Source organism: Kogia breviceps, chromosome 13 (genome assembly GCF_026419965.1).
Source record: "Kogia breviceps isolate mKogBre1 chromosome 13, mKogBre1 haplotype 1, whole genome shotgun sequence".
In the NCBI taxonomy this organism is placed as follows: Eukaryota; Metazoa; Chordata; class Mammalia; order Artiodactyla; family Physeteridae; genus Kogia; species Kogia breviceps.
In genome coordinates, this window is record NC_081322.1 from 38,989,756 (window position 1) to 39,009,051 (window position 19,296).

At 44.5% G+C, this 19,296-nt stretch overlaps 1 protein-coding gene across 1 annotated transcript; it reads right to left on the reverse strand.

The window, feature by feature from the left end:
• Window positions 1-200: 200 nt before the first annotated feature.
• Window positions 201-5,439, reverse strand: CD24 (CD24 molecule). Its single transcript, XM_067011550.1, has 3 exons — window positions 5,220-5,439; window positions 4,665-4,841; window positions 201-1,861 (listed from the first exon to the last, which is right to left on the reverse strand). Exons 2-3 carry the CDS (start codon window positions 4,731-4,733, stop codon window positions 1,694-1,696), a joined length of 237 nt encoding a protein of 78 aa, XP_066867651.1. The 5' UTR covers window positions 4,734-4,841; window positions 5,220-5,439; the 3' UTR covers window positions 201-1,693.
• Between the last annotated feature and the right edge of the window lie 13,857 nt (window positions 5,440-19,296).

Genomic DNA, 19,296 nt, shown 5'->3' on the forward strand with positions numbered 1-19,296 from the left:
AATTTCAGATGTATTCTTTAGCCAAGACATGCTGCTCGCTGCCAACACAAAATAGCTTAACTGTAATGCTCTGTTTAATAGGAAAATACCGAGGTATATATATCCCTAATGGTTTAAGTAGACTCACAACCATGATAACCCACAAAGTATTCCTTGCATTGGAAAAACATATCATTCAATGGATTGCTCTTTCAGCCATCTTTTTATTTACAGTTTGTGTTTAATGCAAATCAATTCCATAACAAGAGAAGTTACTATGAATCAAAGCATAAATACACAAACACAATATACAATCCAAAATAGATGTACAGCATTCAGGTATGAAACAAAAGAGAATGTTCATTCACACACACAGTAGCTTGAGATCTGTTGGATATGGTTGTTCCAGTGTAGATTTCTAAAGATGGAAAAAAAATGACTTTGGTTATCAAGACTACTGTGGCCATATTAGATTTCGGAACATCTAAGCATCAGTGTGTGACCATGCGAACAAAAGACTTTAGGGAATGTCTATTTTTAAACAGGTTCCTGTGCATCAAGGCAGTTGTGAAAAGATTTACTTTCCAAAATCAAGCCCACTTTAGGCTTAGGACCAGGTTCTAACTATCTAAAAATACTGAAAGATAACATAAAGTGTTCCAAATGTGGCTATTCTGATTCAGTTTAAAAAGAAGTATGTACAGAAAAGAGTATAAAATTTTCTGGATTTAATGTAAGCAAGCTTCCAGTCTTCCCTTGCCAAATATATTTGATTTACAGTTTAGCTCCTTCACATATTTGCCTTTTTAATTTCAAGATTTGTCAATCTTACCTTCAAAACATCATTTTTTAATCTGTAAAAAGTATTCGACATATGCAGAAATAAAAAGCATTTTGAAATTAGTTGAGATCAATGTAATTCTACTCTTTGTTATCTGTTTAGCTAAATGAATCTACTGCTCTTTTTGAATAAGAATAGTTGATAAGTATATAAGCAAAATGTACTCATTATGCTTGGATTTGGGGTAGATTCCAATCCATCATTGCCCTGATACATATCAATGACTATATAAAAATTCAAATGCAATGTCAAACCCAAACCCCAAGGGAAAGAGTTCAGTTCCGAAGAGAACAGAGATAGCTTAACATAAAATTTTCTCTAGAGTACATCAGCATTAAATTAGTACTGCTGAAACAACACAGTGAGGATTTACAGAAACACCTGGAAGTTCCTTCTAATGTACATATAAATAGAATCACAGAAGCTTTGTTTTACCTCATTGTTTTATGGCCTTATAAATTTAATGAACAAATGAAAACTGAATCTCTGTTCCACATCCCATTCTTTATTTCTAGGTAAGATAAAATCTATTCTCACTTTCAAGGTAGAGTTTTATGTGTCCATACTTCTTAAGCCACATTTAAGGAAATCATCTCTTAACTAATTTTGGATGTTGTCTCTCATCTTGTACAGGAAACTCCAGCAGATTTAATATTGGCATTCATCATCTAGTCAAACCCTTCACATGCTCTTCAAACCAATCAAATTTGGGATCCTCAACAGTTTCTGTCAATAAAATAAGGTGTGGAACTAGCAGATTCATTCAATGAAGACCTGTTTGTTTTTTTTTTCCCTTGTCACACTGGATGTCTGGATGCCATCTGAATTGGGTTTAGAGGATGGGAAGTATAGATGTTTCTTGGCCTGAGTCTCTTAACAGTAGAGATGTAGAAGGGAGACCGAGATCACCAAGAGACTGGCTGTTGACTGCAGAGCACCGTCACTTGCCTTGGTGGTGGCATTCGCTGGATTGGGGGCAGCTGAGGTATGCTGGGAGGAATTACTTGAAGGTGTTGTAACAGTTGTTTGATTTGAATAAATCTAAAATATATAAAAAGTTACACTGATCAATTTCCAACGTCACAATTGCCTCCACATACACTTAATATGCAATTAAGATAGATGATATATTCTCAGATTGCTCTTTTCCCATTATTCCCTTACCCACATCATTTAATTCTGAATTTTTGCTTAGTCCCACCAAGATCTTTGTTTCAAAACCAACTACCTAGAGATACCTAATGACTGCAAGTAGCAACAACAACCAAAAACAAGCAAACAAAAATGTTCTTCAATAACTACGTAACTCCCAAGAGTATGACTTTATCCTTAACTCTTTATAAAGTAATAAGTAACCAAGTTAACTAATCCAGTTTCTGATTATATTGACTTAACTGGCATTGCAAAAAAAACGTTTCCTCTATTTTCCCAAGAAGGGGAGATTTTAAAGTCGCACAAATAATTTGGATTTTCAAATATGGTAATTTGAGACATGTTACGAGAATTGAGTCGTCTATCCTGGATTTGCTGGGTAACTTTCACATACCCATTTAATACAGCCTTGCGTTTAACTTAAGGGGCCCTGGGTATCTTATCTGCTACCTTGAAATCTTGAAAATTATATATACCCATCTCAAAAATGGCCACTGTATCTGTTTTAAGTTGAAAATTATAATATAATGAACCCCTGCTTTAAGGCAAAATGATTTCACCCAAAGCATTCTGAAGTCGGAGTGACTTCACAACCCACGAGAGGGTTTGGTGTCGTTTTCACCAGCTGCAGCCTTCCTGCCTGGTCACTAAGGCTCACCACTGTGGCCAAGGACCAAGGTCCCCCCCAGTGTCCCAGCGCCTGAGTGGCATTATTCACCACACTATTTTCACCACACTATTTTTCAAGTCACTAAATGCACAGTCCAGCGGGGCACGTGGTAATCTCTCCTTTGTCACGGAACAAAGGCAGTTGGGAGATTTCAGCTCTCACTGCAAGAGAGGGTTTACAATGGCTTCTGATTACAGGCGGGACCAGGACGTGGCACCAAGCAGGTCTGGCCACATGTACGTTTGGCTGCCTATCAATCCAAAGCTAAAACCATTCTATCTTTTGTTGTAAACCCATACGGTAAACCCAGCTCCTTTTGTTATAAAACCCGTAAGGACATTAAGCAAGCATTGACTTAAAAATTGGTAAATCCTATCTAAAATAGACTAATTTTTAAAATCTCGATCAAGTCAAATTATATTTATTGGAAACCTACCCAATAGCGTGTGCTTCCAGGAAAAAGCACTCCCACTAAAAGGAAAGCATTGATATGGTACATAATTTAAAACAGGGCTCGCTATTTGGGGGCAAGACCTGTTTGGGGATCCCTGAAGACAATCTGTTCTTATTCAACAAAGCTTTGGTGCATCAGGTGACTTTTTTTACTAGAGCCCAGTGCAGCAATAGGAGAATCAAAGGGTCCTCCACACCAACGAAAAAAACTAATGTTAATATATTAAACTGACATTAAACAAAATTTTCCCTACCAAACTACCGAAGATTTATTTGCATAACTATTAATAAAAACCCTCAAATTTGGAGGTGGGGTGGAGGATCTGGTTGGAAAGGTGATGGAGTGGGCAGGGGAGAGCAGTGTTTCTGGTGGCCGTGCCCCTCCCCCACCGAGGAATGGTGAAAGGCTCGGGAGCGCAGCCGACCCGCAAGACAACAATAGGGTACAGTTACGCAGCCCGCGGAGCGGAAGACGAGGAGCGCTCCGCTCTCAGGCTGCGTTCCCAGGTGAGTCCGGCGGCTGGGTGTCTGGGGACCTGGCGCACCCAACTTTTCGTTGGAAATGCTCAGCAGACACTCAAAAAGCCCCAATGGACGGCGATGGCGAGCCACCCGCTCGGGCACCTCTACCTACCCTCCAAGCCCAAGCTGCTGGAGACAAGTGCCCCTTCTCGCTCTCCCAGCGCCACCCCCCCCCCAACTTGGGTCTCCCAGGCTCAGCCCCTGGCCTCCCTCGCGGCCGCCGCGCACCCACCCGGCCGGACACCGCAAGCGAGGTCGGTTCCCGGGACAGAGGATCTGGAGAGGAAGCGGCGGGGACAGGGACAAAGCCTGGCGGGGACTCGGGACAGAAATGTCCCACCCGCCGCCTGCCCAGAGCTAGCCAATCTGGCTTACACGGGGTTCCGTGGTGACAAGAGATGGACCTGTAAAGTCGCCCCCGGGAGAACACAGGGTCAGGAGAGGGTCCCCGCCCAGGCCTCAGCCCCGAAACACGCGGGGCTGAAGTGGGTTGATAGGGCCAGGTAGCCGCGGCTTCCTCGGGATCCACGAACCAGCTCTGAGTGGAGAACGGACGAGTGGTGCCCCCGAAGGGGATCGTCCCCTCTCTTTGTGTGGTGCGCTGGGGACGCGCAGACGCTCGTAGAGGGAAGCGGGGTGTTCATGGGATCCAGGGACGACCTCCCCAAAGGGCCTGAGGTCTCCAGGCGCTCCAGAGGTGGGGAGCGCACATTCTCTTCCCCGCTAGCGCCTCGGACTTCTGGGCGAAAGCGGGCGGTGGGCGTCAGGCTGCCTGGGAAGGGCTGCGCAGAACCTGGGGTGGGGCGGAGTCCTCCCAGCCCACGCGCGGAGGTGCTTTGTTTCCGGGGCCGCGGAAAGGGTGGAGGCAGCCGCCACGGAGTGGAAAGTGGGCTCCACATTGCCGTCCCACCAGGTCAGATTCTACTATATTCTCTCTCCGAGTTCGGGCCCGTGGCCCGAGGTGGGGGGCGCAGGCCGGTCCCCAGGGAGCGGCCCCACCCACCCCTCTAGGGCGCGGGCCCCAAGCCCCAGCGTGCAGGACCTCACCTGCGCAGGTAAGAGCAGTGCCAGAAGCAGCAGCCCCAGTCCGAGCCTGGCCACCATCGCTCTGCCCATGTCCGCTCCGTCGGTGCGCAGCGCTTCTCACTGGAGGCGGGGTGCGTGAAGGATCGGTGGCTCCGGGCGGGCGCAGGCAAGGTGGGGAGGGCGGCCGCCGGGCGGGACCTTATATACCAGGACAGCCACAATAGCCGTGACGTGGCGCCGCCCGCCCACCCGCGCTCCCCTCCTCCGCCGCCGCCGCCGCCGACGCCCACCGCGCGCGCCCGCTGGCCGCCTCCCCGCCTCTCCGCATCCCGGCCCTCGCCTGGCTCCCAGCGCCCTCTCCCTCCGCCGGCTCCGGAGACCTCCGGGTGGCAGGTGGGCGGCCGGCGCTGCCGGCTCCCGGAGGGATGTTTTGTGTTTCTGCGGGCAGGCAGCGTGCAGGCTGGCACAGGCACCCGGCACCTCCCACACACGACCCGGGGCGAACTAGCGAGCCACACACGCCGCTCCCGGGGCCGAGCCCAAGTTTCCTTTGTTTCCCCGGACCTGCCATCTTACCCCCCAAAAGAAAAGTCTGAGCCTCCCGCGCGGCGGGCAGCCTCCAGTCCCGGCTCTGAGTACTGCGCGGACCCCGGGGCTCCCTCGGCTAGGGTTTTCTCAGATCTCCGCCCCAGAGGAAGGGGAACCGTGCGGGGTTTGTGGGTGTCCCGGACCTGGCGACGGGAACAGGGCGCCGGCACGCGCGTGCCCTTCCCCGGCTGGTCGGCCGGGCTGGCAGGCGGCGCCCGCGCTCAAAGCAATGTGTGTGTGCTCGGCCCCGCGCCCGTCACGCCCGCCCCTTCCCCCAGCCACTCGCTTTGTTTTTGGAGCTCCTCGTGTTCGCCTGTGAGAGTTCTATGGGGCATCCCGGGTCCCCGTCCTCCCGAGAGGTGGGGAGCCGCCCGCCGGGCGCGGACACGCTCCTCGGACACTGGTGAAGGCTGAGTTTCGGTCCCCGGCGCTCCTCCCTGCCGCCACTGGCGGACGGGGGCGAGGAGACGATAACCCACCCTGAGGGGTGATCCCCCTCTCCAGCCCTAAAGGCCCCGCCGGCCCTCACCACGCGGCTTTGCTCCCAGGTCCTACCCAGGGAGCGGGAACCTCCCTGGCGGTCCCATTAGAATTCGCTGCCCCAGTGGAATTCCTGGGGACATGCTTCTTTGGTCTCTGTTGCAACGCATTTGCTCATTATCCTTTTAAAGAGCAAAAGCTTTCGGGATAAGGCTTTTACTTTTCCATAGCTGCCATTAGGCGATTTAATGAACTGGCGCATGTAGGAGATTAGTCATTATTCTGCAGATTTGAGTGGAATATATTTTCTAACCATCCTATTGTGAAAACTTTCAAGCACACAGTGAAAGTAGAAACTATTTTACTGGTGGAAGGTTTTTTTTATTTAATTTGTAGTTGTGCGACATAATATTTTTATTCAGAGTTTGCCCAAGTGGTTTGCTGTCTTTGAAGCAAACAGAGACCAAACATAGTAAGGCTGTAAATTTGTTTAAATTTTACTTTTGCAGAGCAACCTGGTTAAACAAGGTTTTACGGAAGCAGAGTGGCAATGGAATCCACAATAGTTGGTCTTTGACTGTATGGGCCTGTGCCTTACCGGTCAACCACTTTAACTCAGTAACTTTCCACGTTTAGTATGTACTCTGCAACACTTGAATTTCTGTCCTGCACCAGCGGATTTTCCTGTTTTACAGTATTATCACCTTGTATAGAAATAACCTAGCCTGTTCCAGGACATGAATGGTCTGTGGCCCAGAAGTGCCTCCTCCCAAGGCAGGGCCCATAGGAGAAGCTGCTTGTTGAACTAAATGGTGGTATTCATAGGATACATTAATTTTGTCCTGCATCTTCTTTTTCTATTCCTGCTCCCCTCCTCCTCCCACCTCCTTGTTATTAATTTGAAGAGATGAACTAATGGAGTGGTTAAGAATAGACTCTAGAGCCAGACTGCCTTGGTCCAAATCCTGGTTGTGCTACTTTTACTTGAGGCAAAAAGCCTCCGTTTCTTCATCTGTAAAATTGAGATAATAGAGCCATTATTAATTAGTTATTAAAGGGTTGTTGTATATAAAGTGCTAAAACAGTGCCTGCCTTACCCTGCGAGCTCTCAGGTGATATTTGCTCCTGCACTGAAGGTCCCAGGAACCTTCTTTGCAGCTGTGTGATTCATGAAAGACATATCAAGCACCAAATAGTACCCAAATCTGGTAAGGCACCTCATTACCAGCTAATGAGACTGAGTAATTCAGGAAGCAAGGCCCTTCATATCTGCCTAGCAGTTCCCCTGGGCATCCTATAAGGGGTGTTACCTGGGGCTTTGACAATTCTGTACCCTGGAGGCGTAGCCCTCCTAGGGAAGTCCTCATTACAAATCCTGCATGTCACTCTATTTCCTGTATGGCAAGAAACTCAAGAAAACTGCCTGAATCTTTCCTCTAGGTTTCTTTCTGTGAATTCCTTCTTCCTGTTCATTCTTCTCTTCTGGTTTTCCATAGTCATTTGTTTGCTTTTCCCTTAGTCAATAATAGCTCATGCTCTAAGACTATAATTTGTGAATCTCAAGTTATCCTAGAATTTTTCTTAAGACACATCGCCAATTTCCATTTTTATAAAGAAAGTATTTCATGGAACGATCTTGTAACTGATGGATTCCAGAAATTGGCATATGTGTGGAAAGTCATAGCTTTAAGTTTTAATATTTTTTCCATGAGATAGCATGTGACCCAATTTTTTGATGCTAGTTCTCTTATGAGTAAAATTAAGGAGCAATACTTACAATTTCTTAGTGCAGAACTGTGAGGAGTGATGAAGAACCAAACTAAAGATCCAGAGTCTAGGTAGACTCTGAAGTCAGACCTGGACTTGAACCCTGCTCCATCACTTTCTAGGGGTCTGTCTTTGGAAGAGCTTCCCAATCTCTGACACCTCAATTTTCTCATCTGGAAAATGGGCTAATAATACCTGCCTCACAGGAGTATGATCTTCACTGAGATAATGTGTATGGTTAGCAGGGTGCCTGGCACATAGTAAGGACTCACTAAGCTGCCACTTCTGTTGCTGTAGGATCTATTCATTATAGTGTGGCTTTTGAAATCTTTCATTTGTATAGCAATTGCTCTTTTTCTGAAGCATCTTTGCAGGTGGTATTTTGTATGTGCGCCTATGAGGTCAGTAAGGCAGACCTCATTTCTGAGGCACAGAGAAGTTAAGTAACTTACCCAAAGCCACATAGCCAGTTATGGTACCTCACCTGAAGCCATAACCAAAGTTTCCTGACCAGATCCCAAGTGTTTTCTGCTTTGCCAACAAGAGCAGAGACACGTCTTCCTACACGATATCCTCTTCGCCGTGCACTCAATGTTTGCTGGCTGAATAGGCTAATGTTAAGGGAGCAGGTTAATTTGCTTTTTAAAGTAAAATAGTAATTCTTATTTTTAGGGGAAGAGAAGATATTACTTGACATTTTTAGAACTTGTCAACAAAATGGGTATATTAATCCAAGAACGGATGTTTCTTCTGTGCTTTATAGCAGAAATGGTGGCTGGAATAATTAAATAATTCGTTTAAATTCTATTCTACAATATGGTGGTGTTTATGTTCACAACACTCTTCCCCCTTCTTCCGTACCACCATTAAATGCATTAAATCCCATGCATTTAATATTTTGATCTATCCTGGTTTTTTAGCTAAGCTTTGTGCCAAACCCAGGAACTCCAGCCTGCTCCAATCATGAGATGGCAGTGAAGGTGACCAAGTGAAAGAGCTTTTTTTTTTTTTTTTTTTTTTGAAAGAGCATTTTTGACTGAGTAGGTTCTGAGTCCTGGGGCTGGAGCTTGTTGAATCGGCAGATGGAGTTGCAGCCTGACTCTCTGTGGGGACGTGCTGCCCCCTACTGACCACAGGAACCCCTCAGCTCTCACTGTCAAAAAATAAAATAAAACCCCTCCTTTGTGCCGACTATAAAAGCCCAGAATTTTTGAAGCCTTGTAAAGCTAATAAACCGCAATGAGCTTCCTTGACTATTAGTTCCTTTTTTCCCTCTAGAGACTCTCAAAGAAATTCTCTCAGGTCTTAGGCCTCAATCAAACAAGAAAACAAATGTAAAGTGTAGGAATTGTATTATTTTCAAATGCAAATTGAGTAGTAGGATGCCTTCCTCTAAGCATCCTATGGATTTTTTTCTTAAGGAAATGAAACAAAAAGAAGTAACTCTTAATCTCCTTGGTCAGAATTTAAATTCAGTTTCTCCATTGTGTGTTGTCAAGGATGTGAGAAAGCCAGTCTTCTCATTGACACTGATGGGATTATAGAATGGAATTTGACATCTATCAGTATTAAAAAATACATGTCCCCTTAGACCTAGCAGTTCTAATTTTAGGAACTTAGCCTACAGATATACTTGCAGAAATGCAAAAGGGTTTTTGCAGCACTGCTTGTAACAGCAAAGGATTGGAAATCACCTAATTATCCACCGATAAAGCCCCAACTAAAGAAATGATAGCATATCCATATCATAAATCACTTAAAAGAGCATAATATATACTACAAAGAAAAATATCCAAATAAATTCTTAAGTGAAAAACAGTAAGATACAGAACACTGTGTACACTAGGGTATTATCTGTGTTGAAAGCAAGGAAGGAAGGAAGGGGGAAAGGAAGAAAGAAAGAAAGAAAAAGCTAGACAGGAAAAGAGATTATTTCCAAAGGGATACACAAGAAATTGAGAGCGGCGCTTGCCTCTGAGCTGGGAGCTGGCTGGGCTAGGGCACAGAAGTAAGAGCCATTTTTCATTGCATACTGGTTTGTACTCTTTGAATTTTGTACATTACTTATTCACAAATAGATAAAATCATTTAAATAATGTCAATACATTCTGTGGCTGACTCCCATAAAGCTAGTGTGTGGAAAACGGATTTTTTCCGGCCCCTGGGGAAAAAATTCATTGTACCCCACCCCCCACCCCGCCTTCTCTCAGGAGCCCTCCTTTCATCATTCCCAGGTTCTTGAACAGAAATTATAGTTTTGCCTCAGCTCATCCGTCCAATGACAACTGTGAGACCAATTCTCTCGAGTCCAGATGGTACACACACAAAAGCTTTCAGGAAAAATGAAGAACGGAGCTGTAGAAAAAATAATGAGAAATCACTTGGCAAAATCATCTATTTCATCATTTTATTCTCCCTGCAGTGCCTTCTGCGGCTGAGGCTGTTAGAGGAAGAAGAGCTTGGGGTTGGGGGTTGCTTCACAGGAAGGCCTGAGCTGGGAGGGGTTAGTCCCTTTAAGGGAGCTTTTAAAGATTCCCCTTCCACTCCTGGGCAGGAGATGGAGCCGAGGGCTAATTTGGTAAATCCTAGCGTGGGTGAAACCCTACTTCCTCCTCGCAGAAATGAATCTTCAGGCCACAAGAGTGCTACATCATTTGCCATTTACATGTGGACCCTACACAACCCTTTGCTTGGGAATAATGAAACTGGAAGAGTGGTAAAGTATATATATTTTTTTCATGCTCCTATGATTTTTAGTCTTATTTCCATATCCTTTGTCCATGTCCTTCCTTTTACGTTAGGTTTCAGGGAAGAGGGTCCCTTATGCTACAAGAGATTAGTAAAATTTTAAGTGGCCAGGAAAATTGGATTAAATATTTTTACAAACCTAAATAATGTTATAACATGTAACACAATGGTCCATTTCATAAAATGTGCCATTGTGCCGGAAACAGGAACCACATTTTCAGACTTTGTGAAATAAGAGTCAGCCATTAAAATAAGATTAAGTGAATTTTTTTTTTTTTTTGGCTGCACTGCACGGCATGTGGGGAAACTTAGTCCCCCAACCTGGGACTGAACCTGCACCCCCTGCAGTAGAAGCACAGAGTTTTAACCACTGGACCGCCAGGGATGTCCTAAGGCTAGGTGAATTTAATAAGCTAGGTTGAAAAGGAATTTCTCTATTGAGAGGCATATCTATATATATAGATCTTTGAGTTTTAAAAAAGTCCTCTCAACATTCTTTGACATATTTTTTTCTTTTTCAAATTTTAAGTGTAATATTTTGGGGGTTTTTTGGTTGTGTGTGTGTGTGTGTGTGTGTGTGTGTGTGTGTGTGTGTGTGTGCGCGCGCGTGGTACGCGGGCCTCTCACTGTTGTGGCCTCTCTCGTTGCGGAGCACAGGCTCCGGACGCGCAGGCCCAGCAGCCATGGCTTACGGGCCCAGCCACTCCGCGGCATGTGGGATCTTCCCTGACCAGGGCACGAACCCACGTCCCGTACATCGGCAGGCGGACTCTCAACCACTGCGCCACCAGGGAAGCCCTTAAGTGTAATATTTTAAGGCCCAATATAGAAAAATTTGGAAAATACAGAAAAGTATAGTAAAGAATATTAAAATTACCCACAGCCCACTAACCAGAAATAACCACTAATAATAAATTTTTTAATATTTTCTTTTTGATTATGTATATACTTATGTATTTAGAGTTTGCTGGCTTATTTGTTGTTTGCTGCTCAAATGAATTATGAGCAAATGTGCATAAAGTTTTCTATCTTATTTTTTCCACTCAATAGAAAACAGTAAAAAAATTTAATCATAAAAGTTGAGGCCACATGACAAGATTAATGAAATAATGGGGTGACCTGTGCAGGTGACCAGCTAGGGTTTCTGCAAGATCAAAATTCACCCAGGTCCTCCTGGCTTCAGTTTGGTGCACTGGTGGCATTTATTTGCTCCAAATATTGATGGGGATGATTCAGGGTTCAGGGGTTGGCAGGACTTCCAGGACAGCAGTGTCAATTTCTGGACTCTTGGAGCTAGGAGAACACTGGGTCTCTGCATCCCTGCTTTCCAAGAAGGGATGTTCTGTCCCTTGTCCTCCCTCTACATTCCCCACACCCCAGAGGCCTTTAGTGCAGGCTTATTAGAATTAGAAAAGGGGAGCTGATGAGGATGAGACCCAATAGCATTGTATCTGAATTTGTGTTATCTCAGGACGTATTTTTGGCAGCCTTTCTACTCTATTTTTCTTTGTCATTACATGTTCTTCAACAACATTATTCATAATGACTGTACAAAATTCTTTCTTACTGAATGTTTGTTCCTATTGTAGATAACCTCATAAACATCCTAACACACGTTTTGTTTTCATTTCTGATTATTTTCTTAATGGTACATTCCCAGTTTGGATCTTGAAATAAACTGCCAAATTGTCATCTAGAAATGTACACTCACAACAGCAATGTGTGAGATTGCCAAATCCACAAACCTTTGCTAAACGTGAGAATTATAATGTAAAAATATTTTTTAATTTCATAGGAGAAAAATCTTACTTTGACTTGCATTTTCACAGTGAGATTAAGCTTTTTTCAGTTATTTATTAGCCATTTGGATTTTTCTTTTTATGAATTGTTCTGCATACATTTTGCATATCCACAGAAGTGACATGTGTCACGAGTGTGCTCAGGGTGAGGAGACAGTAGACTCAGATGTCATTTGGTTATAGGTCATATAGAACCTACATATGGAAAGGATGCAGAAGTAAGTCAGTGCAGTCAGCCGGGCTTCAAAGCAGAGAGATCTACAGTATTTTCCAGGATAGTCAGAACATGTTTTCAGACCCTGAAAACCTCCTTGGGGGTGCACAATTGCAGATGATAAAATCTAGGTGAATGAGGGTGAGATCAGTACTTCAGGAAGCTTCCTGGTCTCTCTCAACACCCAGTCTTACATACCTGAGGCTAAAACAGTTCTGCACATAAACTCTAAACATGTACTACAGGCCACCACCACTGGACCTGGAGCACCTCTTCAATCTTGGAGTTATCACGCTTCATGATTACAGGGTATGGTGCCCTGAGGCATGAACTTGGTCCTCTTGATCACTTTCAGCCTCAAAGGAGAACACATCCTGATTCAAGTACATTTTCAAACTTAGAATATTTACTATAGGTCTTAGTTGTCCACGTATCTGTGGGTGTCAAGCTAATAAGTTTTAAAAATATATTTATTTCTTTTTGGCTGCATTGGGTCTTCGTTGCTGCGCAGGCTTTCTCTAGTTGCGGCGAGCAGGGACTACTATGCATTACGGTGCGTGCGCTTCTCACTACGGTGGCTTCTCTTGTTGTGGAGCATGGTCTCTAGGCGCGTGGGCTCCGTAGTTGTGGTTTGTGGGCTCTAGAGCACAAGCTCAGTAGTTGTGGCTCACGGGCTTAGCTGCTCCACAGCACGTGGGATCTTCGCAGACCAGGGCTCAAACCCATGTCCCCTGCATTGGCAGGCGGATTCTTAACCACTACGCCACCAGGGAAGTCCCTAATAAGTTCTTGAACCAGCAAAAAGCCTCTTCCTGTTGTGTTTTTATGTATTGTAAGAACTCTTTACATATTAAGAAACATTTGCTCATTAGAGATTTGAGTGAGGCTTTTGCTCATATGCTTATATCTGACCAGAGTCAAATTAAGTATAAGGACAGCCAGACAGTGCCACGTGTACCAATCTACAAGGGACCCTACAGCATCATCAGAAGTGAAATGAGAAAGCAAATCCTTCCTTTTTTTTTTTTTTTTTTTTAAGATTTTTGTTTATTTATTTATTTTATTTATTTATTTTTGGCCATGTCGGTCTTTAGTTGCAGCACGCAGGATCTTTGTTGCCGTGTGTGGGCTTCTCTCTAGTTGTGGTGTGCGGGTTTTCTCTTCTCTTGTTCAGGCGCGGGCTTAGCTGCCCCGCGGCATGTGGTGTCTTAGTTCCCTGACCAGGGATTGAAACCGTGTCCCCTGCATTGTGAGGAGGATTCTTTACCACTGGACCACCAGGGAAGTCCCGAAAATATTTTCTTTAAAACCATCCTCTCCAGAGAATTCTGTACGTGGTTAGAAGCAATATTTGATATACACTTGGGGAAGTCCTTGAATGAAGTAATATCCAAACTGTTAACCTGTTTCCTTGCTTGTTTTGTTTTAACGGCTAATTTGCTTAAGATAATGGAGGACATGTTGAATGGTGCTGCTACTGGGAGTTCCTGTCTCTTCCTTAAGTTTCTCAAACTCTCCTCTAAAGAAAGGTAGAAGGGAATTCCCCGGCAGTCCAGTGGTTAGGACTCCATGCTTCCACCGCAGGGGTCACGGATTCAATCCCTAGTCAGGGCACTAACATCCTACATGCCACATGACGTGGCCAAAAAAAAAAAGGTAGAAATATTTTAAAATATTGAAGGCACAACAATTAGTTACCCTACCCAGGGTACCCAAATGTAAATGTACTTTTTACTTATTCTCAGCCCTTTCTTTCTGCCCCAACATGCTGGAGGATGATAGCAACCTACATTAGCATCAATATCTCTGGACAGCAGCAGTTCCCAGGGGAGTCATTGGGAGCACAGGTCTGCCAGGAAATCACCCTTCAGAGGGGGTGTGGTCTGAAAGAGTTTCCTAGAGTTTAGAATCACTAGTGATGGCATTATAGCTTTATTAATTAGCAATAAAGCATGTAGCATAAGTTGCAAAGAGTTAATCAGTAAAAAGCACACATATGACACAATGAGTAAACAAATAATTCAAAATAATTAGTATTTATTGCCTGACTGTGTACCTGCCATTGCAAATAAGGAAGTTCAAAATATAGTGCTTAATTTGCAATTTTTTAATTGCATCTGCCACCTGCTGTTAATTTGAAGCAAATTAAACCCTGAAGGCAGCATCCAAAAGTAAGAAGACTAAGCAGATTTAACTTTTCGGCAAAAATTATACAACAGCTTCCCCATCTTCAAAACGGTGAGTCATTCTTTTCCAGATGTGATAAACTATTTTCTGTTTCAATAGCATGCCCCAAAAAGTGACACCGTGATGCTAAGGATATGACAACCAACTCCCTTCTGCATGCTGGGCTACATAAGCTACATGAAACCCTTATCTCTTTGGGGTTCTATACTAGTGCTGTCCAATATAATTATAATGCAAGCCACATTTTTTTTTTTTTTTTTTTTTTTTGTGGTATGCGGGCCTCTCACTGTTGTGGCGTCTCCCGCTGCGGAGCACAGGCTCCGGACGCGCAGGCTCAGCGGCCATGGCTCACAGGCCCAGCCGCTCCGCGGCATGTGGGATCTTCCCGGACCGGGGCACGAACCCGTGTGCCCTGCATCGGCAGGCGGACTCTCAACCACTGCGCCACCAGGGAAGCCCCATTTATATTCTTTTTAGGTTCCATATTAGTTATCTATTACAGCATGATAAATTACTACTAACTTAGCAACTGACAAGAAGACATTTATTATGTCATTGTTTCTGTGTGTCAGGAATCTAGACATGATTTAGTGGATTCTCTGCTTCAAGGTCTCTCCATCAACAAGGCTGCAATCAAGGTATCAACCAGGGACAGGGTCTCATCTAAGGCTCAACTGGGGAAGAACACTTTGGAACTCACAGTTGTTGGCAGGATTCAGTTCTTAGTGACAGTCAAACTAAGGGGTTCACCTTGCTGCTGCCTGTCAGCTGGAACCCACTCTCAGTTCTTTGCCACATGGGTCTCTCCATATGGTGGGTTACTTCATCAAGCCAGCAAACAAGAATCAATAGAAAGAGTCTACCAGCAAGATGGAAATTATAATCTATGTCATAGAATTGTGGAAATGGCATCCCATCACCTTTGCCATATTCTGTTGGGTAGAAGGAAGTCACAGGTCCCGCACACATTCAAAGATTCCAAGAAGGTGTGAGGCAAGGATTATTGGGAGCCATCCTAGAAACTGTCCAACACAGTACTATCTTTGAGATCCACTGTATATTTTCCACTTACGATACCTCTCAAGTCAGATCAACCACATTTCAAGTGCTCAGTAGCCACTGACTAGTGGTTACCATATTGGACAGCAGTATTCTGTAACGGCTAAGCCCATACCTCTGGGAATTACAAGATACCCGAAAACTGGTGTAAGCAATCGTGTTTATATGGACAACTTAAACTCAAAAGAATTGAAAGTATAAAATATAGAAGGTTAAAAACATTTTGTTACTTTTAATAGGTAAAGAACTTGGGACTTCCCTGGTGGTCCAGTGGTTAAGACTCCGCGCTCCCAATGCAGGGGGCTCGGGTTGCATCCCTGGTCAGGGAACTAGATCCCGCATGTCACAACTAAGAGCATGCCACAACTAAAAACAAAAAAAGATCCCACGTGCTGCAACTAAGACCCGGTGCAGCCAAATAAATAATTATTGAAAAAAACCACCTTATGGGCTTCCCTGGTGGCACAGTGGTTGAGAATCCGCCTGCCGATGCAGGGGACGCGGGTTCGTGCCCCGGTCCGGGAAGATCCCACATGCCGCGGAGCGGCTGGGCCCGTGAGCCATGGCCGCTGAGCCTGCGCGTCCGGAGCAAAAAAAAAAAAAAAAACCACCTTATTACTATCACTTTAAATCTGGATCCTCAAAGCAACTAACTAAGGCCAGGAAAACAGTTTTGCATTTGTTTTTACAATTTTATATTATTCTTCGCACTTCCCCTGGCTTACTGGGCAAGTCCTATAGGCTGAGAGAAAGAGCTAAACAAAGGCAATTTACAGAAGGGTTAGGTAACCATAATATCAGAGGGCTCCCAGAAAGATATCTTGGTAAGTAATCTTATACTTTTCCCCTGCTTGATTCCTAGCAGGACCACTTTAGCCAGTCAAAACAAAGAATCGATCCTTGCATAATATTTTACCAGAAATAGGAGGCTCAGAGGAGGGATGAAGATGGGGATAGTTTCCAAGCAATTCTCCAGTTTCCCACTTGACCCCTGTGCGAGGCAGCCCTGTGTGAAGAGGAGCTGATCCCTGATAAATTAGTTAAACAGGGAGGCCATTAGACTGAGGTGGCTCTCTGCCTTGGCAGCCTACATAAAAGCACACCCAAACCTAAGCCTGTCACTGCCTCAAGATTATGAAATTGAAACCAAAGGACAACCCATCACAAACAGCCAAATAGGCTTTCCCAAATAAGGCAAACACTTAAGCTCTGTAGCCAATCAAAAAACTTTGCTTTGCTTCTGCATCTGTTCTCTAGAAGTCTTGCCCCAGCCCCTATCAGTGGAGCTCTCTTAACCACTTCCAGTTTGGTGTTGCCCAATTGGAATGGATGTTTGCTGAAGTAAACTCTTCAAAATTTTAATGTGCCTCTGTAAAGTTTATCTGTAACAACCCCAAGCATGAACTGGTAGAGGAGTCTGCAGATGGACTGTTTTTTTTTTACTAAAGCCTAGGCATCCCAAATGCAAGCCTGTGGGCTCACCCTAGCTCCTCCGAGCTCTTCGTGCCACACAGCACTCAGTTCAAGAGTTAACTCTATATGCAAATGTGCCCTTGTTTCAGCTGTTCACGTGATATGTTCATGCATCTGTTCTCATGTCTTCCTCTGTCACCTCTCTAAAGACAGCCCCAAACCTACCCTGACTTCTTGTGGGAATTTCCAGTCCTACCTCCCCAACTGCCTCCTGGATATTTCACTCTGAATATTCCCCTTTCATTTTCAGCCCAACATATCTATCAGCAAATGTCAAATGTTAAATGCCCCTCCATGGGCTACACAGCCTCAGCAGGGGCTGGAAGCATTCTGCAGAGCCAAAGACAAGGTAGGGAGGTGGGCATCAAAAGCCATACAGCAGCACTGCCCGAGTCAGGGCTGTTTCCACACAATAAATAGATCCTATGAATGTTAAAGAGTTTAATCCTCTCAATATACATAATCATATAGGTAGACATGAATGAATCAGAGTTATTTTCCCGTTCTGTGTCCCAGAAAGCCCTTGACTGTGGAAGGGGAAGTATTTCCCTTAGTGTGCCTCAGTGTGGCCCTAGGTAATCCCTGCCCACATCAAACACCAAGGCTACAGGGGTATCCCCAGTCCTGGGGAAATGTAGTAAAAAAACTCCCAAGTCATGGTTCCCCCGGTGACCATAACTGGTAGTACAAAATCATCCTAAATCTTCATCAGTGACTAACAGTCAGATGAAATATAAGATTGATAAAATGTATACTGGAACCCAGGGCAGAGAAATGATAGCGCCTAATTTGATTTTATGTGACTAGTAGGTAATGAATGGGAAGGATGGCATACTTACACAAATGTCCTTACTCATTAAATTCTTGTAGTAGAAAGAGTAACATCATTTTACAAATCATATAAAACAGAGTATCATGATGGTATGACACCATCATTCTCTCCCACTCACCTTTTACCAAACAATTCTGAGGCTAAGATTTCATTTATCACCAAGATCTGAGCTAATATATATATATTTTAAATTGAAGTATAGTTCATTTACTGAGCTAATATATTTGTAATAAACAAAATTCCAGACCTGGGGTGCTATAGACTGAACGTATCCCTCTAAAATTCGTACCGTAGGAGAGGAAAAAAAATTTTTTCCATCATTCTAATTTCTTGGCTGGGGCCCCTGTAACAAGACAGATTAACAAGAAAAAAAAGAAAAAATGAGTTTTTTTAACATGTATACCTCATGTACACATACATGGGAGATACCCAGGGAAAAAATCGGTAACTCTCAGGGAGAGTTAGATTTTAAGCTTAGAATTCAGGCTTAAATATCATCTTCAGCTAAAGCACAAAAAGAAAAGGTGTAGGGGAGGCCAGTTATGGGTTGGTGAGCAGGAAAGTTTGGTGCCTTCTCCATTGATGAGTCTTTAGTGATTTAGAGTTCCTTCCTGGTACAGAAAGGGAGTCACTCTTACAAATGGAGATTTCCTTTGTAAATACAAATTTCCCTTACACAAAGGGGAAAAGGGTACACAAAGGGTAACTTCTACCCTGTTTTCAGAGGTTCTCCTGTGTCTGCTGTTTCTCAAAATAATCCTTATGCCAAAGAGGCATATTTTGTGGAGGCACGTTCTTCCATCCTTCAATATGTTGAACCTAATCCCCAACATGACGGTATTTGGAGATGGGGCCTAGGCAGTTGCTTATGTGATTAGGGATTAGTGCCCTTATAAAGAAACCCCAGAGAGCTCCCTCACCCCTTCTGCCATGGGAGGTCTCAGTGAAGACTCAGTGAGAAGAGGACTGTTTATGAACCAGAAAGTAGGAGAAACTGAAGCTGCTGGTGCTTTGATCTTGACTTCCCAGCCTCCAGAACTGTTAGAAATAAATGTGTTGTTTATAAGCCACTCAGGCTATGGAATTCTGTTACAGCGGCCAGAACTGAGTAAGACAAGGTGTAGGCACATCTAGATCTGCCCTTAGACCCAAATTAGGGGGACGTTAGACCCAGCCTTCACACCTGTGTCTCTAGGATGCATCCACTCTGTAACTAACGCCAAATGCTTCTCCACATCTCTTACCCTCTGTTTTCAAAACAAAGGCAGGGGACTTCCCTCGTGGTGCAGTGGTTAAGAATCCACCTGCCAATGCAGGGGACGATCGCTCACCCGGGAAGACCCAACATGCCGCGGAGCAACTAAGCCCGTGCGCCACAGCTACGGAGCCTGCGCTCTTGAGCCCACGAGCCACAACTACTGAAGCCTGTGCTCCACAACAAGAGAAGCCACCTCAACGAGAAGCCCACGCACCGCAACGAAGAGTAGCCCCCACTCACTGCAACTA